Source organism: Alexandromys fortis, unplaced genomic scaffold, assembly GCF_014885135.2.
Source record: "Alexandromys fortis isolate MF-2015 unplaced genomic scaffold, M_Fortis_MF-2015_v1.1 scaffold_91, whole genome shotgun sequence".
NCBI classification, from domain to species: Eukaryota; Metazoa; Chordata; class Mammalia; order Rodentia; family Cricetidae; genus Alexandromys; species Alexandromys fortis.
The window spans coordinates 737846-761199 of record NW_026067968.1 but is presented as its reverse complement, the minus strand read 5'-3'; the positions used below and the strand labels follow the sequence as shown (position 1 = coordinate 761199).

The following is a 23354-nucleotide window of genomic DNA, read 5'->3' as shown; positions in this document are numbered from 1 at the left end:
AAATGCTGATTGGCCTTTAGCCAGTCAGGAAGTATAGGTGGGAGGACCAGGCAGGAAGTAGAGACAGGGTGATGAGAACAGAAGAATTCTGGGAAGAGAAAAAGCTCAGTCTGCAGTCGTCATCCAGACACAGCGGAAGCAAGATGAGAATGCCCTGCTAATAAAGGTACCAAGCCATGTGGCTAACACGGACAAGAATCATGGGTTAAAGAAATTAGTTAACAAGAAGCCTGAGTGACTAGACCAACCAGTTTATAATTAATGTAGACCTCTGTGTGTTTCTTAGGGACTGAACAACTGCAGGACTGGATGGGACAGAAACCTCTGCCAATGGTTTCAGCTAAGTGGGAAGAGCAGACATCAGACTGCCAGTTGCCATGGCCACAGCATGAGACAACCATCATCGGCAGCCTCCCCTTCTCCTTGGTCCTCTCTCACTCAGCAGACTGGACCACCATGTCAAACACTGTTTTTACAGACCACGGATGGAGGAGCACTGAGGGGAAGCATTATGGTCAAGGTTGCCCACAGCCATGGTTCCTAAGCCTGGTCCCTGCCCTAGCTTCTGGCCATAGAACAGTGTATAAGACTGGTTGGTAGGTCACTCGGCTCTTGACCAGGTGTCCACCTTCCTTTCAAGGCCACTATGGGGGTCGGCACACAGCTTCTCTACAGATTGTGTGCTTGACACAGTCCTCTGCTTTGCCTGTATACACATACATATGCACACACACACACACACACACACACACACACACACACACACACAGGCCAACACACCCGGAAAGGCAGGTCAGAAGTGAGCTGCCTTTTCCACGCTGAACCAATCAGAGCTCCTGAGGTGGGGCTTCGGCGGTCCTGGCTGTTTCCCTCTGTCCCCTGCCTGCCAGTCTGAGAGCCAGAGCGCAGGAAAATGAAGCGAGGCAAAGATTTCTTTAGAACTTTTCTCAATATTCTGCTGATTGCCAGCTCGGTAGCAGATGTGCTATGCTTAATGATGCATAGACAAGAAGCAGTCCCTAATCCCTAAATGAACTTCTTATCGCTAAATATATAAAGGGGAAGCTATATAAACTCAATTTAGCTCTCCGCTCATCCAGCTTCCCCATTGAGGAGTGGAAGGAGAGCTGGGTGTCCAGGAGACCTAGTGGGGCTAAGAGAAAACAGAGGAAGCCACAGGCTAGCCCACCACAGCACCCACCACCCACAAGCACTCTACCCCACGTCTCCACCATAGCACCTGAAGGGATGGGTCCTAAGCGTGCAGTGGCCACGGATGCACAAGTTCATGCCTGCTCTTTCCTGGTCTCCCCTCAAAGGCTTCAGTGACCCCCTACACTGCCCCTTCCTCCTAGGCTCAGCTTGCACACATGTGGACAAGATTCAGCAAGGCTTGAAGCCTGATGCAGTGACAAAGGGTTTCCCTGTGTGTGAGGGAGGCTCGGATGTGAGGTCCAAACGCTGAATCACACCAGTGGTGGGCACCCCAAACATCAGGAGCACCCTGATGTCTCCTCTAGGAAGACAGCAGAGAGGGGAGAAGGGTTAGCAGGGCTAATGGCTCAGGTCAGGGGCCACTGAAGAAGGCAAGCTGATGGTCTGGGAGAGGAGCTGACCTTCACCTCCCCCCACCCCAGCAAGTGAAGATGACCCTCACCCAAGGGCTCCTGCTGAAATGCTGAGAGTGACCAGGAGGCTCGGGTTTGGATCCAGTATTCACAGACTTCTCGAGAGGCCAACCCAGGACCTGATCAAATCATTTTTAAATAGCTATGTAGCCCAGGTGGCCTGCGAATCTCACAGGAAACTCAAGGAAGCAGTCAGAGGAAGAATGGCAAGGCAGTGCCCATCCTCCACCCACTGGAGCCAAGGGCCAGCTTAAGCGTATGCAATGTGGATCCACTCAGAAGGCTTTTCCATTAGCAGTGTGGAGAAGCCGTGGCCAGGCTGGGGGAATCTGCATTTCACCTAACGCTGCACACAGCTGAGTTCAGACTGGCACCAGTGCTGATATGCAAATGAGGCTGTATCTGTATTCATCAGGACTCCCCCAAGAAGCCAGGAGGGACCAGGGCCCTTCTCTTCTAGAACCAGCAAACAAAGACAGGAATGGGGCACACCAGGGGTAGTCGGCTGGTGGGCCAGGGCAGGTTGGAAACGGGTCACTGCCACTGGCGAGGGGAGACCTGAGTTTTTCTTAGAATGGTTTCCTAGGGGAGAGCATTACCAGTAGACTCTTAGAACCCAAGTGACTCAGAGCCAGAATGTCCTCCAAGAACCCCCACTTAAGGGCCTCATTTTAGTGATGAAAAAACTGAGGCTCAGAGGGAAAGAATTGGCTGGAAGCCACATTCTAGTTGTAACTTTTTTGATCCTATCTGAAAACAGACGTATCTAATTCAATTTTTACTCACCTAGGTCAAGACCCAGAATATCCTTAAAAAGCCCCTCATATGGAGGCCAAGCATGTTAGCTAAGTAAGTGTGAGGCATGGCCATGCAGTGTGCACAGTAAGGGATCCTGAAGACCAATGTTCATGCATGTAGGATGCCTGGGTAGCACTCAATACTCTCCTCCAGTGGTATGGGGAAGCGAAAGCCAATGCCATGAAAACATACTGTATGCCAGGCTAGGGGACAAAGTCAGCTCCATTCCAGAGTGCCTCTCCAACTTCTTGCTTCTGCCTTTCTGCTCTGAGCCCTGCTCTTCGATCCCTCCTCCAGGCTGTTCCTGGAGAACTTGGTGCAGTCTGCTTGCTAGTCTATATGACTGGATACACCCCCAGTGGTTCAAGGTGTGCTGCTCTTAAAATAGGCAAGGGGTAGGGCTGGAGAAATGCTCCTCCCTCCGCCTTGGCTTGGTTCCCAGCACCTACACTGGGCTACAACCTCACGCCTACAAGCTCCTCTTCAGGGAGCTCCAACATGTCTGACCTTCGAGAGCACTTGCACTCACACACACGGAAATAAATCTTAAGCCAGGCGGTGAAGATGCATGCCTTTAATTCCAGCACTCTGTGAGTTCACGAGGCCGGCCTGATCTACAGAGTGAGTTCCAGGACAGCCAGGGCTACACACAGAAAAACACTGTTTTGAAAAAAACCTAACCAGCTAGGTTTTCAAGGGAGTTGCCAAGGATGGCTCAGTGTGCAAAGACACTTGCTGCACCGGCCTAAAGACCTGAGTTTGGTCCCCTGAAGCCATGGTGCAAAGAGAACCAGCTCCTGAAGAGTTGTCTCCTGACCTCCACATGTGGTGCAGCTGCCCCATATCCCCAAGACTAACAAATTAAGTCAGTTAACGGCCCAGGCATGGTGGTGCACACCTTTAACCCCAGTACTGAAAGGCAGAGGTAGGAAGATCTCTGTGTGTTTAGGGTCAGCCTGGTCTACACAGCAAGTTCCGGGCTAGCCAAGGCTTTATAGTGAGATTTAGTCTTAAAGAAAAACAAACAAACAACACACTCTATCAGCTGTGGTCTGGGTTTGTGACAGGTGTGCAGGACAGGGGCTGTGAACCATGAAAGCAGGAACACAAGCTCAGAGCCCTCCTGCTCTGGTACTCAGGAGAGCTCATACCACTCTACCCCCAGAGGGTGACCTTGGTGCACAGACTACCATGATGTCCCCGCACCCTAGATGCTATTCCATTCTTGCTTGGTTCTGAGATTCAGGCCTGGGTTCCAGAGATAAACTTCTTTGATTGCCAGACTCCTAACAGATCGGCTTCTGCCTGCCTGTCTTCCTTCCCGAGTCTTCCCTCCACCCATTAGGGCAGGAACACCTTTTTGAGGAACACACACATTACTCTGAAGTCAGTCTGCTCGCTCCTCAGGAGGACACATTGCTAACGCCAAATGTGAATTTGGCATCCATCCTCCTTGGTGCTTTTAGCAACCAGCTAAGGAAGTATTAGGGCAGCAATACCATGTTGGGTTTTGACTGAAATGAGTTCTAGGCCAACACTGGTTTATTGACACCTGGAAGCCACTTTCCAGGGCCAGCTGTGGGGCAGCCTATGCTGTTTCTTTTGGCCAAGAAGTTTCCTTTGCAAACTTGCTTTTCTCAGTCAGAAAGGGCCTAGACAGGTAAGGATGGACTGGGAGACAATGAGGAAGTGGCTCACCACCCCTCCCCAAACTCTAAAGCCCTTCCAGCTGCCAACTGCATTCCCACAGGCTGGGGTTCCTCTCATGAGCTGTTCAGTACACAGCAATAAGAAGCTTCACGTCAGAACCTCTTCCCAGGAGTGTGGCCAGGACAACAGTACATTGCTTCTGCTTTGAGGTCTTTTTGGTACTCAAAGACTTCAGGACCTGCCTATTTAGAAGGGTCAAAGGTTTGAATCCTAGCTCCCTTAGGCAAATCGCCGGCTTTCACTGACTCCTTTGGCTCATCCTCATCGGGTGTGTGGAGAAGAAAAAGGGCATTGTTGTGAAGAGCTGGAACTGTGCCTGGCACAGCCAGGTGCCTTGCCCTGTCCCATCGCTCCTATAATCCCACATTAGCAAATGGCTCTGTCTTCTAGAAGGCCCAGGGTCTTGAAAAGTATTCTCCCCTATCACCCCTTTTCACAGCAGTTTTGAAGGCTTAGGAGAATGCAATGAGATCACCTATATAACGCACCATCATGGCTAGGATATGAAGTCTTAGATGCTGGCGCACTCCTGGTACAACAGGAAGCTCTTAATGGCAGAGGCAGTACCTGGTCAGTTCTTTTTCCCATTCACCATGTGGTTGCTACAGACACGCAAAAACATAGCTCTCCAGTACTCAAGAACTGTCTCCCCCTGGAGCAGGCACACATCCACAGCAAATGCTAAAACCCAGCCAGAATGCTGTGAGGGCAGAGGGCCTAACCCAGCCTGCGAGCTCTCAGCCATCTTAGAATAAACCATGGTCTCTAAGGTGGAGCCTGCGGGACAGTGGTGGACAGAGAGGATGGGGACAAGAGCCTCTGTGTACACAGGGCAGAAAGTGGGCATGGCCCGGGGGTATTCAGCCTACACACTCCACTCACGCCAGGCACCTGGACTCGGATCTGATGAGCACAAGCAGGAGCCAGGCTCTGCTAACACAGGCTCTCTTGTCCCTGCCTACTGCTGGCCCTTCTGGGGCAGAAGCTGAGTGCAGTGAGCAGCCTGAGAAGCATGTAGCACAGGGTCTGTCAGGTCAGACTCCTTAGCAAAGCCTTGTCACTCCTGGGCACCCACTGTTAGCTAGAGGCACAGGTCAAGGCCCCACTACGGCTGAGCAGCATGGTCACATGGAGACAGGGGAAAAGACAGAAGGCACACGGCTGCTGGAGCTGAGGACACTGGGTATGGAGGTGGACGTGCACAACGCTTCTCTAACAAAGGTTCTCAAGGACCTGTCCTTATTTCTCCTCTCCCCAACAGCCCTGCTCTGGCCCCGCCTCCAGCCCCCTCCCCCTCCCAACAGAGCTGAAAATTGTTCACTGTGTACCCTCCCCTTCAGCCTTCAGTAAAAGCTGTAATTAGAACCAACAGACAAGCAACACAGGAACCTGTGCTTCCTCCTCTCCCATTGGGTTGATGTCTAGTGTCTTGTTTGGGCTGAGCTGCCACACTCAGAATGGGGATGGGCACTGGCATTTGGCCAAGCTCCTGCACCTTCAGCCATGTGGACCACAAAGATTTTGGGGGGCTGCTGAGAGGAATGTGGGTCTGCGAAATGGAAACCTCTTAAGCAGGTGAGGAGAAGTGAGCAAGAAACAGCCCCGAGTGAGAAGAGGCCATGAATGATGAATGGAGACTACATAGGGGTGGGCTGGGTGGGGGCAGAAGTCCCAGCATTATCAATGAAACACTAACAGCTGTCTCTAGCCTTAACTAGATTCAGCGAGGGATGCTAAGGACTAAAAGGCTTCCCAGGGGCCAGTGAGATGGCTCAGCTTGAAGGCATTTGTCATCAAAACTAATGGCCTGAGTTCAATCCTCAGGACCCACATGGTGGCAAGAACTAATTCCCATGAGATATTCTTTGACCTCCATGTGTGTTATCTCTCACACACAGAAGGTTGGTTTTGTTTTTGTTTTTGTTTTTTTTTAAATAGGCTTCCCCCAAGAGAACTCTGTAGATGTGGGTCCTACCTAAACAGGCCATGTCCTTAGTCTCCACAAGTATAACACACTATCCCCTCATGCCAATCACCTATGTCGGTCAGGACAGAGATGCCAGCAACACATTTCCAGAGTTGGGTATGACAAGGTGGCCCAGAAAGGGAGTGGGGGAGTGGAGCAATGTTCACTCTCCAGTCAGGCTGGTGCTCCTGCTTGCTCTCCCATCTGGACCTTGGGCTCTGGGCATCTATATACACTTGGGGACTGTGTGTGCCCTTCCCTTCTTGGCTTCTAAGAGCACTGAGCTTGAGCCAGATCCTGATTGAAGTGTTTTGATCCTGCAGCTCCTTCTTCACACATTGCAACACCCCCCTGCCCAAGTACCCCAAGTCCCATACTCCAGCTCCTATTTGCTTTGTAACAGTAGGCAGCGAGCACCCATCACTGTTTGAAAGATACCTCCATGATGGCCTGGCTGTTTGAGGCACAAAACCCCTTGAACTAAACGTCCCTGACTTCCTGCAGCTTCCCAAGGCTGCCAGGAAGCTGCAAGCAGGGTGAGGGCAAGCCTGGCGTCCAAGCTGCCCTGGACTCCTCGTATCACACCGTCAAACTGAGCACTGACACCTGATGCAAGCACAGCTTCTAGACACTTGACATCCCTGCCCCTCTACAGACACCAAGTTCCTGCCTGCTCCCAGAAAATGCTGCCCCATTCTCAAGTCTTGAGAGCCCTCTACAAGCGAAGTGCCCTTCCCATCAGTGCCTTCTTGGACAGTTAGTTCATGTTGATCATCCTTCTCACGAACTCAAGCATGGAGAACCAGTATTCCACAACTAGTGTCCGCAAACAAAGCAGCCTCTCCCACGTGAGAAACCTGCCCTGTGGGACAGCAATTCAATCTAGTTTTAGACCCACTACTTCTGCCCACAGAGTTGTCATAGCAGCTAACGTGGTGTTCTCTCGAATGGTCCCAGTGCCCAGCACCAGCAATTCCTTTTCTTTCTGTAGAAATGCCAGCATGGGGGAGGGAACCATTGTGGGGGATAGAGGACTCCTCGCAGGAAACACAACTGTGCTCACTGAAATTACAAGTTTCAACCTTGTCGGTCACTGTTGTTAGCTTCAGAGCTCAATATCCTCCACAATGCATGACTCTCACCATGACTGTCTGCTCTGCATCCTGGGCAGTCCACACAGGCCCCACCATCTTTCTCCATGGCTGACAGCTAGTCTCCAGATGGCTGTCCTAAGCTAAGGAGGCACACCCAGCGTATCCTCTGGCTGCTACTAGTCAACATCTGACATCAGGAAAAACAAACATAAAACTTACAAAGTATGACTTTGATTATGTTTGGGGAAAGTACAAACAAGGAGAACCATCCCAGAAACAGGATTTATGGGTGGTTCTATTTTTCTGGTTAAAAAAAAAAAACAACAACAACAACAAAAAACATATGTGTTGTGTAGGGGCACCTGTGTTTTGTGTAGGTAGGGATGTGTGCCTCAGAGATATGAACATCAGGAAAACCATCAATAGTCATTCTCCCTGCCCTCCGAGTGGGTCTTGATCTCTGGTTGTCAGGCTGGAAGGCAAGTGACTTTCCCTCTGTACCACCTCATGAACCCGGGTTTCTTGTTTTCCTGGGATTGTTGAGACAGTTTTACTATGTAACCCAGGCTGGCCACAAAGCTGACTCTGACCAGTCTCTGGCTCCCGAGTGTGCACTATCACACCCGACAAGAGCTCTGCTTCCCTAGTGTTAAAGTGCTGAGTGCGTACCTACTTCCACAGTCAGGACAAAAACTGGTACTAACAACTCAAGAGCATCAAATTTGTTTATAAATAACTCACCTAATAACCAGTTTGCCAGATGACAATCCATAATGATCACTTGGATAGTACTTTATATGCAGCATGCTGAAGCCACACCCATAACTTCACTTTTAGATGTTGGTGAGCACTTTACCTACCTCCCAGAAGACGCCAAGTCTTCTCCAAGTGAACTTCTCCAATCTGACTTACTCCAGACTGGCCAAGGTCTCAACTGTCCTGAATATTGAGGTCTCTCCACAGCCGTTTTAGATCTGCCCTCACAATTCCTCACCCACACCCGAGTACCCAAAACACAACAGCTTTACGAGCATCCACACATTTGGATATGGGAAGGCTAAATACATAAGAGCTAGTGCAACCTTCCAAGGGAAAGTTCCTATTCAAGCCCAAGTTTTTAGGAGTCAGACACCCCAAAGTAAAATCTAATTTACTGTGAGGTCCCAAGCAAGATGTTTTAGCAAACTAAGTATGTTTTCTCAATTCTAAGTGATCACACCCCCAACACCACCGTTTTCCTGTCATCAGACCTACTTCATGACACCTAACAGACGCAGTTCACAAAACGAAGCTACCACTGGTAATTTTGGAGGACTGTTCCTAGTGCCAGCCCTCAGCAGAGGCAGGCAGGCGGGCAGGCCATTGTCTCTTCACAAGTGGCACACAGCACTTGTCTTGGCATTAAAGGGAGAAATCCTCATGATGGAGACTTCCATGTGCCCAGCCCACCATAATTAAAGACGGCTTTGCCTGCCCCCAGATGCCTTCCTTACTCTGGTCCTGCCCCAGTCTCACAGCAGGAAGGCATCTTGGGGAACAGGGTGGGAGAGGCTGGCACTGCTCTGCTGCTTGCAGTCTGCCGTTGCGCCTGCCCTCTAAGGAGTCCAAATTAGGTTTATACCACAACTCACCCCCTCAAAAAGAAAATAACCACTACGATCCTTTAAACACATCCTGTCTACATGCCATTCCATGTAAAGTTCAAAAAACAAACCTAGAAAGAACATGTTCTTTCCGATTTCTCTGCTACTCACTAAGAAGGTATTAAACACATTGCTGTGGTCAGAATGTCCTTTCCTGGAAGGCCGGGGCTTTTCCTCAAACTGGTGGAGGATTTCCCAGCACACAGTACACTGGAGAGCTGGGAGAGAATTCCTTAAAAACGCAGTTTGTCAATGCATTACTGAACAATACCCGAGTCCTACAGCGGCAGTGTAGTCTGGCCTTATGTGTTTGCCATCTCTTTTGTTTGAGACCCACTCCCAGGCAGCTAATTCAGGTCCCTCCCCCCCATCTCTTTCTAGCAGCCTGTAGGGAAGAGGCTTACACACACTACTTCATATATGATGCATCCACTGCACTTTCCTTCCCCCCTCCCAGTTGTTACCTGGGAAGCCTTTAGTGGGACAACTCACACCACAACACACACACCTGAAATTGGTTACAGCATTTGGATGACTCTTGACAACTTATTTTAAGATTTGTTTATTTATTATGTATACAATGGTCTGCCTGCATGTATCCCTGCAGACAGCAGTTGGCACCAGATCTTATTACCGGTGATTGTGAGCCACTATGTGGGTGCTGGGAATTGAACTCAGGACCTCTGAAAGAGCAGTCAATGCTCTTTTTTTNGTTTTTTTTTTTTTTTTTTTTTTTTTTTTTTTTTTGGTTTTTCGAGACAGGGTTTCTCTGTGGCTTTGGAGCCTGTCCTGGAACTAGCTGCTCTGTAGATCAGGCTGGTCTCCCACTGAGCCATCTCTTCAGCACCCTCCCCCTTTTTTTTAAAAAAAGATTTATTTATTTAGACTTTTATCTTCAACAGAATCTCAAGCATCCCACCTTTACGAATCTTACCTTGAACACAGGTTAAAAATCACCATCATCATTTAGCTACCGCAACTGAGAAAATAACAAAAGCTTTCAGCTGCTGAGGCCAATGAGCACTGGGAGATCATCGGGGACAGTAACCTCATCCATCTCCACTGGAAAGCAACAGGGAACTCCGGCCCCACAGCAAGCAACTGCTAACATTGGAAACACAAACATTCTGGGGCTTGGAAATGGACATTATTCCTATGGCAAAGGCAAGGTTGCCAGCTGGCTTGCTTTAATCTGGAAAATGTGTTAAGCAGGCTTCAAGAGTGGCTCTGGGCTTCCATCATATCCCAAACTTGTCACAGATAAAGGAGTCTCCTGTGCAATTCAGTTCTCACACATGACATCAGGTATCCTGGCCACGGTGCCACTGGCATTTCAGGCCTTGCACGCAACAGAACCTACAGTTCTCTTTTATGAGGTGCCCATCTTTCCACAAGCCTTGGTAATTTGTCAAGCCTTACACAGAGCAGCTAGCTATGCAGCAGGTAGATAGACAAGTGTCCCCATCCACATCTGAGGTCCTGGGCTCACTCGAGCAACACTAACATACATGCATACTATGTGCTCAGTGCAGCCTTTCTGCCCAACACAGATCTGTTACTAGGCCTAAGATGTACCCTCTTATACATTATGGTTGCAAGAGCCTCCCGTAGGCCAAGCCTCAAGACCTTCCACTTTACTTTTCCTAGCAGGAGTCAATCAAGACAGCAAACAGAACAGCAGGAAGGACCTACTTCAGTCAGACAGTTAATCACCACTGCTTACAAATGACTACTGCAGACCAGGCTCCTTTCCTATCGCCCTACCGGACTGGACTCCCTGATTAGCCTGACAATCAGCCATAGCAGCGGACATCTTTAACCCCAGAGGCAGAAGGACTCCGTGAGTTTGAGGCTAGCCCGGTCTACACAGAGTTCCAGGACAGCTAGGGCTACATGAAAGGACCCTGTCTCAAACAACAAAAACCACACACAAGCTACTCTACTTTCATCACAAAGTACTAGCCATTGCAGGGCTGACATTTAAAAGACGAAGTTTGCTTGTTCTTACTCCCTTTCAGGCTCCTGGAAAATATACGGTTAGAAAGCCACTATACAAATGCAAGGAATGCAGAGTGGTGTGTGCCTACTACCTCAGCACTCAAACACTGGGCTAGGATCATCAGGCATTAGAAGCCAGTCTGGGTTATATATCAAGACTGTCTTCAAGAAGAAAAAAAAAAACAAAAACAAAAAATAGAGTTCCAGGACAGCCAAGCAGAGAAATCTTGCCTTAAAACACCAAAACCAAACCAAACCAGACGAAACAAAACCCCACAAAACCTGTGATGCTACACAACCAGAGAAATGTCTCCCACTACAGTTGGGTGAGAACTTCCTTTAGAAGGTGACTGCTAGAACATAGAAATCTTGGCTCAACCTGGAGTGTAGACTATGGCCCAGAGATGGAAATTACACAATATGGATGCCTCTGAGAGTCAAAGTTTGAGACAAAGCTGCCAACTAACTACAATCTTCCTGCTTAGACTTGAGAAGAACCACGGAGCTTCACTGAAGCAGATGGGCAGTTGCACACTGGGCAGTGACTAGGGGTCAGAGCCGGGCAGTTTCAGATATGCTAGGCAAGTACTGAAAATGTTTTCTTAAGTGTCCTTCAAAGTTGACTTTGCAGCCTTTGAGTTTCAGGGGAGTTTTGGTTAGTGACATTTCAAAAAGAAAAATGATTTTGTTGTTTTTTGGAGATAGGGTTTCTCTGTGTAGCTTTGGAGCCTGTGCTGAACTTGCTCCGTAGACCAGGCTGTCCTTGAAGTCACAGAGATCCATCTGCCTCTGCCTCTGAGTGCTGGGATTAAAGACGTGTGCCACTACCACCCGGCTAAAAATGAATTTTTATTCAGAAACTACAGTGTTCACATTTGGGTCATATAACAATACAAAAGTCACAATGATTTCTTCAACGTCTCCTTAAAAGAAAAATTCAGTAAACTGTTACATTCAACAAAACCGAAGGAGACGGGATCCTGCACACAAGACAATTAAAAAAAAATGTAGACCAGAATGGTGACATGCATGTTTACTCCAACACTTAGAAAACAGAGGCAGGAGCATCTGTGAGTTAAGAGGCCAGCCTAATCTACACCAGGAGTTCCAGGCTAGTTATAGTTAAGTCAAACAAAACAACAAAGAAAAAGAAATAAAAAAGGCTACAGGAAATAACCATACCCTTAAAGTCAATACTAAAACAGCCAAAAATTTGTGCATAGTAGTATATGTAGTATCCTGACTGGTGCAGATTACCAAGTTTGAGGCAATGGGCTCATGGGTACTAGACTCAAGCAAGCAAGCAAACAAGCAAAAAAAAAAAAAAGCCCACCCAAGCCAAAATTCTAGATGCTAAAACGCCTTTGCAGACAGACGGAATGCCAGCAGCATGGGACGCTGAGTCATACTGGCACTGCTATGACACTCAATACCCTTGCTCAGCCAGTGCATCCTCATCGGGACTTGCAGGACGGTCTAGGAAAAAAAAAAACTACAGCTTTTATGTTTTCAGAGTAAAGCCTAATATTCACTAAGTCAAATCAGGGTGAATTAATACGTATAAGAAATGGCAATTATTCAGTGGAAGGGTCACAATGCATATCTTTTCTGACCATCTCATGAACCTGAGACTTAAAAATGAAAAGGCAGGAAATATGCAAGAGAAACACAGGAGCCTAACAGTGCAGTAAAAGCTCCAACAGTCTTGGCACCATGTTCAAGCACGGTCGGTTCTCTGCTGGGGGCGGCATTCTTGGCTGTGAAGGCAGATCATGCCCTCTGTCACTCATGGGGAGTAGTTCTGCCCAACTGTCTCTTTTCGACAACTTTATCATCAATCTCTTTATTAACAGCTCCACTGCAGTTAGAAAACGCAAACAAGGACCCATTCTCGTGCCAGATTTCTGGAAATCACACAGCACCAGGAACTACACAGTGTGAAAGTTTGTGAAGAGGGTGTTGTGCCAAGAGATACAGTAGCTACAAGACAAGCACAAAGCCAGGACATCTACCTCATAACACCAAGATACATACATCAGCTTGCTTATGCCTAAAATTCGAGACAAACCCCAAATATCCACACCGTGTATGGCGACAGAGGGGCTGCAGTGGTCAAGAAATACGCTGAAACCCAGACACACCTTTGCCACTTCCATTTCCAGATGTCCTTGAAGCAAAAACTAAGTGCCTCCGGCCCGAAATCTAAACTGTCCTAGGACTACACGACACTACTATGGAACATACAAGATTGGGATGGATGTCTGCAAGAACTCTAAGAGCCCCCAACAAACAGGAATGTTTGAATTATTCAAGCTACTTATTTTCAGCATGAAATCAGCTAGATCAAAAGTAACTTATCTCATAAATTAATTAAGAGAAATGCTTCTAAGAGGCTTGTAAAATATTTTAAGAGACACACACATAAATAAAAATCGGGTCACATCCACACAACTATTTAATTGATAAATCTATCCCTGCTGTATCTTAAAGAACACACTTTCTAAAAAGTCCCAAATATCAAGAGCTGATCTTTGGTCTAGCAGTGCATGCTCACAACACTAGTGCCATATGAAGACCTACTTACCATAAAGGTCAGGTTTATTGGTAATGACTCAATGACTCCAGATAACCTCACAGTATGTTTTTATGTTTTATGTTCTGAGATCATGCTATGTGTTTGTTTTATTGTTGCCTGCCTGTGACCAGTAAAAGAGGATACTAGAAGTGATGACGGAAAGCCTGAGCCCAGTTTGTTTCCTTTCAGACAGCACTCAGTAAAATAAAAACCAACATATCTTTTGAGCTTTGCCTCATCAATTTTGGGATCTAATAAAGTCATCCTTACCACTTAAAAACAGACTCTGAAGTGGTAGAGCAAAACAGAGAAGTTAAAATATGCTTTCAGACACACTGCTGTATTGGACATTATTTAAATATATTCCCCACCCTACTAAGGCAGGGTAGACAAATGGCTCAGGATAGCTGGGTTTAATCCCTGGAACTCAAGAAAGAGGAGACTATGAAAGAAGGGACTCCAAAACACTTTTCTGACCTCTCTAGATGCTCTGTCTCATGCATATGCATTCACAAATAAGGAGAGAGGTACAATCTTGACTTTTACACATGGGAATTTTGATCTGAACTCAAGCACAGCTGTAACCCTCCTTTCAAAAGGCATAGGACTCACCTCCACACCTGTACCTTGAGATACCTCCAGGATGCCTCCCCTTCTTTTCAGCTGCCACCATGCCATAAAGGCTGAAGACCCACAAAGGCTAAGTCACATCAGTAAGCACTGCAGGCATCCAGGAGGTCATGGGAATGCTGGAGTTATGCTTCCCCACAAGACTAACTTAGACAAAGACCACCCAGGTGGGAAAGCTGGTCTGTGTACCACTTGACGAGGAACCAGAGCTCCTGCCCAACTTGTCAACCTGGATAAACTGTACACTGGTCAGTGAGCGGACAAGGGTCTCCACTGCAAACACCAAGACTGGAGCCTGTTATTAGGAAGGCCAAATTCTTCTGCAGAAGAGCTGAAGAGAAGAGGAAGGGGTGTTGGAGGTACCTGTGTCCTGGTGGCTTGAAGCCACCCGAGGAAGTTCAATAAACAATGACATAACCAAAACAAAAAGAAAAAAAAAGCACCTAGGACAGAGACAAGAAAAATCAAAATGTATTTTAATTCCTTTCGACCAACAGTGTCATTTGATTAGCAACTAGGATGTTATCAAAACAGATTTTCTTTTAGCATCTCCAAAGGGAAAAAAAAAGTGAGTTATGTCCAGAAAAAAAATACAAACGCTTGGAGCTAGTAAAATTATATGAACTGTAACAACAACTTTAAAACAAACAAACAAACAAAACCCCCCCCCCCCGAAGGTTTGGGATTGAGCACACATTCTGTTATTAGTCTCCATCACTGTTAATCATATATAATGGTGCTGTCTGCACCTTGTCTCAAGGTCACAGAGGACCCTGGGCTGTGAGTGTAGCTGGAAGTGTTTGCCAGCTACATGAAGACCTAGGTTCTGCCCCAAGCTCGCCAAATAGAAGAGGAAATGAAATCAATAAGCTCACAGTGTGTTCAAAAACCTAAGAATCCTTTACGTTTCTCCTTTCTACCGTTAAACCCAGGGAGGAAATTTTGGCAACAACTTTTAAATTGGTAAGGGGTGGGGGAGAGACTGGTTCTACAAACATGAGAAATATCACAAAGACTTAGACCGTTTGTTTCTGTATACCTGAAGGTCATGACTCATTTACCAAGCTCAGATCTGAGTCAAGACAGCATCTATTCGTGATTTTGGTTTAAGAAAGCTAACAGAAATGTGAACTAAAAACAAAGAATAGAATTCAGGCCAAAAGGCAACTTATTTTCATGGTACTATTCATTTTTATTAGAATTAAAATAGGCAAGAGATCCCAATGTGTGTGCTTTTAGAAAACAATTCACCATTCTGTTCAAATGCACGTAAGCACACTAAGGCTGCACGATTCAGCCTACAGTGTGTGCTACAGTGATTGGTCCTTTCATGTGTCAGTTACTACTTGGAGCTGCTGATTTGCTGCCACCTTGAATGCAGCCAGAATTAACATTATGCAGAGCTTTAAAATACTTTTTCTGTGTAGAGAAAAAAAGAGGCACTAATTAGAAAATATAAAAGTTTTATTTCGGAATTTACATGAGCCACAAAACATTTTCAATTATCATTTTACTAATTTAACAAAATGCCTATGGGCCACATGTGTGACAAAGTTCAGGAAGCTGGGTCCAGTCCGTGGCTAGTTGTCTACCAGGGTAGGAGCAAGGCAAGTTCAATTCTGTAGCAATGGAGTCCTGATTTTTTTTTTAACCATATTTTCACTTTTGCTGAATAAGCCCCAAACTGACCTTCTGTGTCAGTAAGAAACACCCCTGAAGTCATATACTTGATGAACTGTCTAAGAATTTGGACTTTTGGAGATGGGATGAAAGCACAGGAGCTAACCCTCTGGAAAATGGCTTTTATATAAAGTCTCTTTACTAAGACACTAAGATTTACTAAGACATCTAAAGGTTGATCATCACAAATCCAAAGGTTAGTCCACTTCTATTCATGCAATATGAGAGTTTAAAACAACAGAATTTGATTCGGTAAAAGAAACAAGATTCAAGATGACTGGAATACAATTAAAAATGGACTGAAACCAGCAGTGCCACCTGCTGGCGTAAAGGGAAATGCAAACTGCACCAGTACACGGGAAACAGTGCGATCCAGGCAGTGCACTGCTGCAGAGGATGGAAATCAGTGGTAGCTACACCCATGCTTCCCTCTCCAAAACACAACTATGAGAAAGACAAACACCTGTAACCATGTGAGACAAATTAGTACTGAGTTGCCAAATAAGTTAACCTAAAAAAAAAAAATCTGTCAAACATAACCACACTAAATTCCAAATCTTCACTTAGGATCCCACTATATGTTATAGGTAAACCAATTGGGTCACTGGAGGGGTGAGGAGACACGGGCAAAAGAAATCAGTCAACTGTGGGATTGTGCTGTTTTTTTTTTTTTTATTGTGTTTTCAATGGAGAAATACATCATCTGTTTACAAAATAGCTCTTGAAAAATACAAGGAGTACAGATACTATAAAACAAAGCAAACTCCAGTCATGAGACACTACTTACATCATGCGAAAGCAACAGTCTGATCTCCAGGTTATGAAAACTAGAATTAAAAGTCACTATACAGAAAAGATCCACGTCTCCAGCCTGGTGAAACTTGGATGCAGTTACATGGAACGTTTATTAAACTGAATTTTTCCCAATGTGTAAACAAAACGACAAGACTAAATCTGTGCCTGGTGATGTCAATCTAACTCTGAAGCTACACACACGGACACCATTACACGTCACCTGTTAGCAGACCGTCTTCTTTACTCAAGTGGTGGAGGAAGGGCAAGGTGACTGCAGAGCAAGAGGTGGAGAGTAGAAATACTGTATATAAACGATGTAAGTAGTAAAAAGAAAGCCTTAATTAATGCATAGCTTAAGGGGAAAGACTCTACTCCAACGTTGGAAATCAATTTAGAAGGACAGGGAAGAGTTTAAGTAATTGCAGTTTAACATGAGAATGCACAAATATGAGACAGAATGCAGCGAAATGGAGGATTCAAAAACCATGCTCACACAAAGATCTGCTGCTACAGGTTTGCTTTATCCAGATTAAGAAAGAGTAAGTTTATCAAAATCTGGCATCCCTCAGACGTCACAAAGATGGACGAGAATTCTGCTACTTAATTATGAGAAATTATTGTCTTTAAAGGAGGTTTCTAATTTTTTGATAGAACAAAAGATTCAAAAGTGGAGAGCTGAATGTCAAGTGCTTGCTAGAAATGATTTTAAAATGTTTCTGTATGTAAAATTCACTGACAAATTTTGATAAACTGGTTAAAAATAAAAATTAGTTTAAAAATCTGGAAGAAAACGCCTTTTGCCCACCTTTAAAATTGAAAATCAATTTGTCCAAGACAGAGTTCTGTGGAGTGTACAAAAGTCCTCTTAAAGATCAAATGGCAATCCTTGGGAGATGCTTCATAGGTATGGCTTTCAGTCATTCTCAAGTTCCAGCCATGGGACCAAAATTAAGTGTTCTGTGCCATGTAGCACAGGGTCACCGATTTCATGTCATGGCTTAGGAAAATACTGGCATTCTGGTTTCTGTGTAGTAAGCCTTACCTTGAGCATACAGGCAAAAGGGGAAAAGAATAGCAAAAAGGGGAAGAGGAAGCGCTTTTGTTATTTTGAAGATAATAGACTGAAGGCAAAAGAACACAGAGCTTCAGAAAGCTCAAGGACCGCACTGTTGGCTGACTGCTGATTTGTATGCACTATAAAACAACTCTATAAATAAAAAAGAAATATATATTTCTTAATCATAACCCTATCCAAACCAAGTATCTCTTAATTCTTCTTTCAGTGTCCAAAGTATACCTTAGCATTGACAATTTACCCTAAGGGTCACAACTGCTCTTAAGGACGGAGCTAGGTGTCCTCTCGTCCTCTCTGAGGCAGAGCAGTACACCACAGCACAAGGTATCCAATTTAAAGACTAACTGTAAAGAAAATTCTTTGGGGAAAAAAAAATTTGAAAATCCATTAAGCTGAAAAATCTAAAATTAGTTCTACCTTCTAATAAAAAATACATAAAAGTGCATCATCAGAATAAGGAATTCTTATGCCAGTTTGTATTGCAAATTTTCCAAACAATGCATCACACATAAACCCAATCTGGATGTCAATTATGGATACAAACATAGTTTGAGGGCTTTGTTTCTTTTTTCTTCTTAAAGGCAGTAATTTTTCTGAAATAGTTAATGCAACTGTTGCTAACACAATAATAATAGTACTCCTGGCTTCGCATACTAACCTGGACTTCTGATCAAGTGCTGATGAGCCCAAGTAAGGGAGGTCACCAAAAACCTAAATCCACTGTCAGTCATGTCTAGTCTTGTACCCTCCATTCTCCTTGTTTTGTTTTTTCTTTCTTTTTCTTCTTCTTCTTCTTTTTTTTTTTTTTTAAGCATCTGAAGACAACAGGTTGAGTTGGCAGATACTTTTTATGGACCCTGAGGTGGTTTTTACCGATTCAGTCTCAGTTTTATTGAATTCTTTATAACAGGAATAGGATTTGCAGGGAGAGCAGGGATATCAGAAAGGTCTGTACTGGATGTTTTCTGAGAAGAAAAGCAAAAGAACACATCATGATTTAAAGCACTGTGACTTACAATGGGATGTATTTCCTGCTGCTTTATTATCTAGGAATGGATGGAGCTTTATTATGAGAGGCAAGCATTCAAATTAAAAGAAAAAAGCAATTCTAAATGGTATAAAACGTAATGTGAATAAACATTAACTAGTACAATCACACAGTCTAAACTTGCAGAAAATTTCAAAAGCAAAAATATTAACAGTATTTAAGATATATCAAAAACTCTTCTAATAATTTCAAAAGCAGCTCTCAGAATGTTTCACTAAAAATCATCTATAAATAATATTCGACAATGTGTAGTTATGATACTAGCAGCTCCAACAAGAAGAGGTGTTGGAGTGCCCTCATGTGGAAGAACGTTTAAATTCACCTGATACACAGAAGCAGCAGTTTGCAGTTATCTTCTCACACTATAAATTATAAAACTGACTGTATAACTGAACAATAATTTAATTAACTTTTAATTAACTTTTGGGGAATCTGCATTACACAGATTATATTGCAAGGTATCTTTAACATTCAAAAATACAGAGATAAATCATAAATGTTTTATGAAAAATTTCCCAAGAGACACAGAGGTTGAAACATTAGACAATGAGTCTCATGTTCTCCTCACCTAGTGTCAGTAACAGGTAATTCAAAGCCAATCTACCTTCCTTTGACCTTTAACCTTGGATTATTCTGAAGCAATGGAAATGCTACCAGTTCATCTGTAATTATCTCGAGATGTAGCAATGCTGTGTTTAGATACTACCACTTCCTCAGAAATAAGTCCTTCCACATAATCACAGGATATAAGATGCATTCTTTAAAAGCAGAATAATCGAGGTGGGTTTTCTTAGCTACCTCTCATAATTTTGGTTGATGAAAGGTACAGAGTTAAAGTTATTTCAGAAATTAGATAGAACACTGATATTGGAGACTGTGGACGTTAACACTCATGAAGAGTATGTTTTCCATGACCACATGAACTCTTGAGTCAGAGCAGAACATCACGGGTGGCACCTTGCTCAAGGATACTGTTCAGTTAATCCAGTTAGTAGTACTTCGAGAAAACAGATTTTTTTTTTTTTTTGTGCCCAAGTTTGACCTAGATTCTAGTTTTTTCCTTTGTTTTCTAAGGATTTTAAATCCCTTTAAAAGGATTCAGGAAGAAAACAACTGTTTCAGAAGCAAAATGAAGGCAAGGCAAGATCACTAGTATACTAGGAAATATCACAGCAAAACACTAGCATTAATCAACTAAGGTGTCATATACTGTATAATGAATAAATAAAACCATTACTAAAACTAAACTGAAACAGAAACACACTTTAAAAGATCAGTGAGCCAAAGGTAGATCAGGAGATCCTACGCTACATAGTAAGACCTTGTTTCAAAAAAAAACCTATGTTTAAGTAATGACTAAGTGAAGTAAAATGAAAATCTCTGTAAGCCTTGTCAACGGTTCTGTAACAATTTTTTGTTCTTGGTTTTACTGTCGTCAGGCCTTGACCTATAAATAACATACATCATCAAAACATGACAGCTGAGGAGCTGAAGGACTTCCAGTGTAACAGAGCAGCTACAGCTGCCTCCTTTGCCTCTGATGGGTTCGCACTACACAGCTCAGCAGTTTCAGCCCCAGAACCCTGCATCTACATCCCAGCAGACAACTCCAAGCTAGACAGAGCATTCTAACAGCTCAGAGCAGCAGCTCCAAATCCTAGCATTTGCTAGCTTTTAAACTCCAGAAAATTTACAGGCTTCAAGTAATTACTTCCCAAACAAAATTTTAATAGTCTAACATGAACACTCAGTTCAAATCAATATACCAATAGCAAAGTCACTAACAAAACTCTCCTTGCTTTTGCATTTAGTACCTGAGAGGCCAACAGAGAAGTTGACGCAGAAACAGTTTCTGATTGAATCGCATTTGTCTCCATATCAACTTGTTCCTGGGAGACAAAGGATGGGGAGAAGGGAACAAGGACGTTAAAAAAATAATAATAAATCAAAGAGTATAAATGGGCATGGTGGCTAATAAAAAAGACAAATTAGCAAAAGGAAGATGAAGAGAGATGTACTTACATTATATGACAGTATGTCATCAAGCCCTGTTATAGGTCATTTCCCAATTTCAGACATTATAAGGTGTGGTCAAAATAGCTCATAGTTCCCAAATAGCTCTACCTTGGACATTTTAACAAGTACTAATTAAAGGTATGCACAGGCACTTTAGAAAATGTTACCCAGACAATAATTAACAGAACATAAATCCAAAGAAAGTTCTTAACTATGTGGGGAGAAAATGCATAATGTTAGTATATAAAATTACTGAGAGGCACAAAATTTGCCCCACATCTGTAATTAAAGTAGCAAACATGCCTGTAAACTGTCCTTTCCTTACGGTCTCTCCTACCCTCCTCTGCCTAACAATCAATTCCCCAGTTCTACTGTGAGTGCCATCAGTCAACCCCTGGCAAACTGTGTCATCTCATGGCACCTTCACTCATCGTGTATAAAACACACACACAAATGGAAACACAGATAAAAACAAATTTTTAAAATGTGAAAACAGGAAACAACACTGCTTTACCTATGAAACTGAAAAGGGCAAACAAGAAATAAACACCAAGAATGGAAGCGGTGCCTTTCAAGGGGACTATATGGAATATGTATCAATTTCTTAAAAATTTATTAAGTAAGTATAACTGAATGGCAGATATTTACAGTAAGGCAATACTGCAGTGGGAAGGTGCAAACTTGTTTTCAATGGGAACAACTGCCAACAATAAGCAACTAGTTGGGTAAGGTGTAATTAAAAAAAGTTCCAGTGCTGTCATTATGCAGATTATGTAACAATCATATTTTCTTGATTTGCAAAGTGCATTAAAAATAGTAAGGAAAAGGCACTGGTACATATGCATACACACAAAGCTTGAAAAACACCAAAAGGATACTGATTAATTCATGGAAATAAAATTCATGGGAATTTGGCTAAATTGAGAAAATTAAGTCTTTGGTGTAATTCAATTTCTAAAACTATGTCTTTCTCAGTTTTTCAGTTTGAACACAACCAATCTCTTCCTCACTTATCTACCGCATTCAAGTAGAAAACTGCTGAAAATGAGTCTTCTCAACAAACCCCACTGTCAGACCCAATAGTAGAGCCTAGAGTCTCAGACTACCTTGAGTTACAAGCCATCAGGCAAATACTGCTTCAAAAGAAGGTTACCATCTTTTCAGTCAAAAGCAACACTTCCCTTCTTGCCCACACAGCCCAACCCTCACTCACTTGTACTGTCACTAGTACTCAAAAAACCCTTGCACCATCTTATCTAAGTTCCTGTCTTACAGACTGTGCTATTCCCAGTTTTAAGCATTAATTGATATTAAAAAGAAACCAAGAGGTCTCCAAAAACAGTAGTAAGAAAACCCCACACTCCAGTGAACAAACAGCGCACCACCAACAGGCACCTGCACCATATCTGCACTTCTACCCAAAAGGCTAAGTTAGTATACCTTTGTTTCTGTTTTATCATGTCCACTCAAATCAAGACAGTTAGCCTCTTCGCTTGTTTCATCCTGTTTTTAAAAAAAAGAGCTTTATTCTCCAAAATGAAAAATTTAGATTATTTGCCAATTAACGCTTTAATTTTATAAAGTTTCAAAGCTATAAAGATAAAATATTCTTAAAATAGATCACAGACTCTTTCTACGGGGCCTTCTGAGAGAGTAATTTAACTTAGCTTTAATAAGCACCAAAATTTTTAAACATGATAAAAACTGTTTTTGTCAATCCCATCACATAAAGTACATTACCCAAACCACAAAGCTCATGAAATATTTTTTTCTAAGGAAAACATAGTTCCCTGATCAAACAACCCTACAATGAGAATAGCAGGATCCCCAGTGAAGGAAGCTCACTGTGCCCATTAGTGCACCAAATGACTAGGAAACTTTATACAGAACATTCTTTAACTTGCCCAAGCATAACCACTCTAGAAACACCCATGCACACAGGAACACACACCCTTTCTCAGTAAAGCATCAATAATGGAAAAGAATGCAGGGCCTGAGGTCCTCCTTGGGTCTTACAAACTATACTAACACTGTATTTTCTTGACTTTGTTAACTAAGGAGTTCATTTGTGCATCTGCACAGTGCATGTGCATTGAGTGTGCACACAGAGGCCAGAGGTGCGGTTCCTCATGAGTCAACCACCTTCTTAGGGGACCATCTGTACCCTGATAATGGGAGGTCAAGCATGTGCTACCACGCCTGGCTTTTTACATGGTAGTGAGTCCTTGTATGTCATAGAAAAGGCTATATCTCCTTAGTCCCTAATGTTTTAAAGAAGTTTTTTTTTTTTTTTAAAAAAAGCAGAAACCACAGGTAACTTAAATAAAAAATAATACAGTGAAAACTAAATTTAATAATGGCCTTGTTTCTTACAAACAAGTTAAAAACACACATTTGTTTAATATACAAATACTGACTACAGGACACACTTCAACATAATTATTGATCTTGCTGTGACACATATACTTCTATGACTGTTACATGCCCTAAATTATAAACACACATTCAAATACTTAATGATTGAAATCAGATGCCTGAATGGAGAAAGGCTATGTATGAAACAAGGCTGATGAGTAGTTAACTGTTGAGACTGGGTGACAATGTAACTTTTCTACATGCATAAAGTTTTCAGGGCTTGGAGGTATAACATGATGGAAGATGAGTCCAAGTTTGCAAATTCCCAATACCACATACATAA

General features: G+C 43.6%; 1 protein-coding gene across 2 annotated transcripts in view; it reads right to left on the bottom strand.

Moving 5' to 3' along the window:
• Nucleotides 1-18153: 18153 nt before the first annotated feature.
• Nucleotides 18154-23354, bottom strand: part of Papola (poly(A) polymerase alpha) — a 52713-nt gene continuing 47512 nt past the window's right edge. For both annotated transcript variants that reach the window (XM_050154616.1, XM_050154617.1), the window contains 3 exons: nucleotides 22097-22159; nucleotides 20455-20529; nucleotides 18154-18557 (listed from right to left, as the gene is read on the bottom strand). In XM_050154616.1, the coding sequence (XP_050010573.1) occupies nucleotides 18462-18557; nucleotides 20455-20529; nucleotides 22097-22159 (234 nt within the window). In that variant the 3' untranslated portion in view covers nucleotides 18154-18461. The remainder of the gene's footprint in view (nucleotides 18558-20454; nucleotides 20530-22096; nucleotides 22160-23354) is intronic.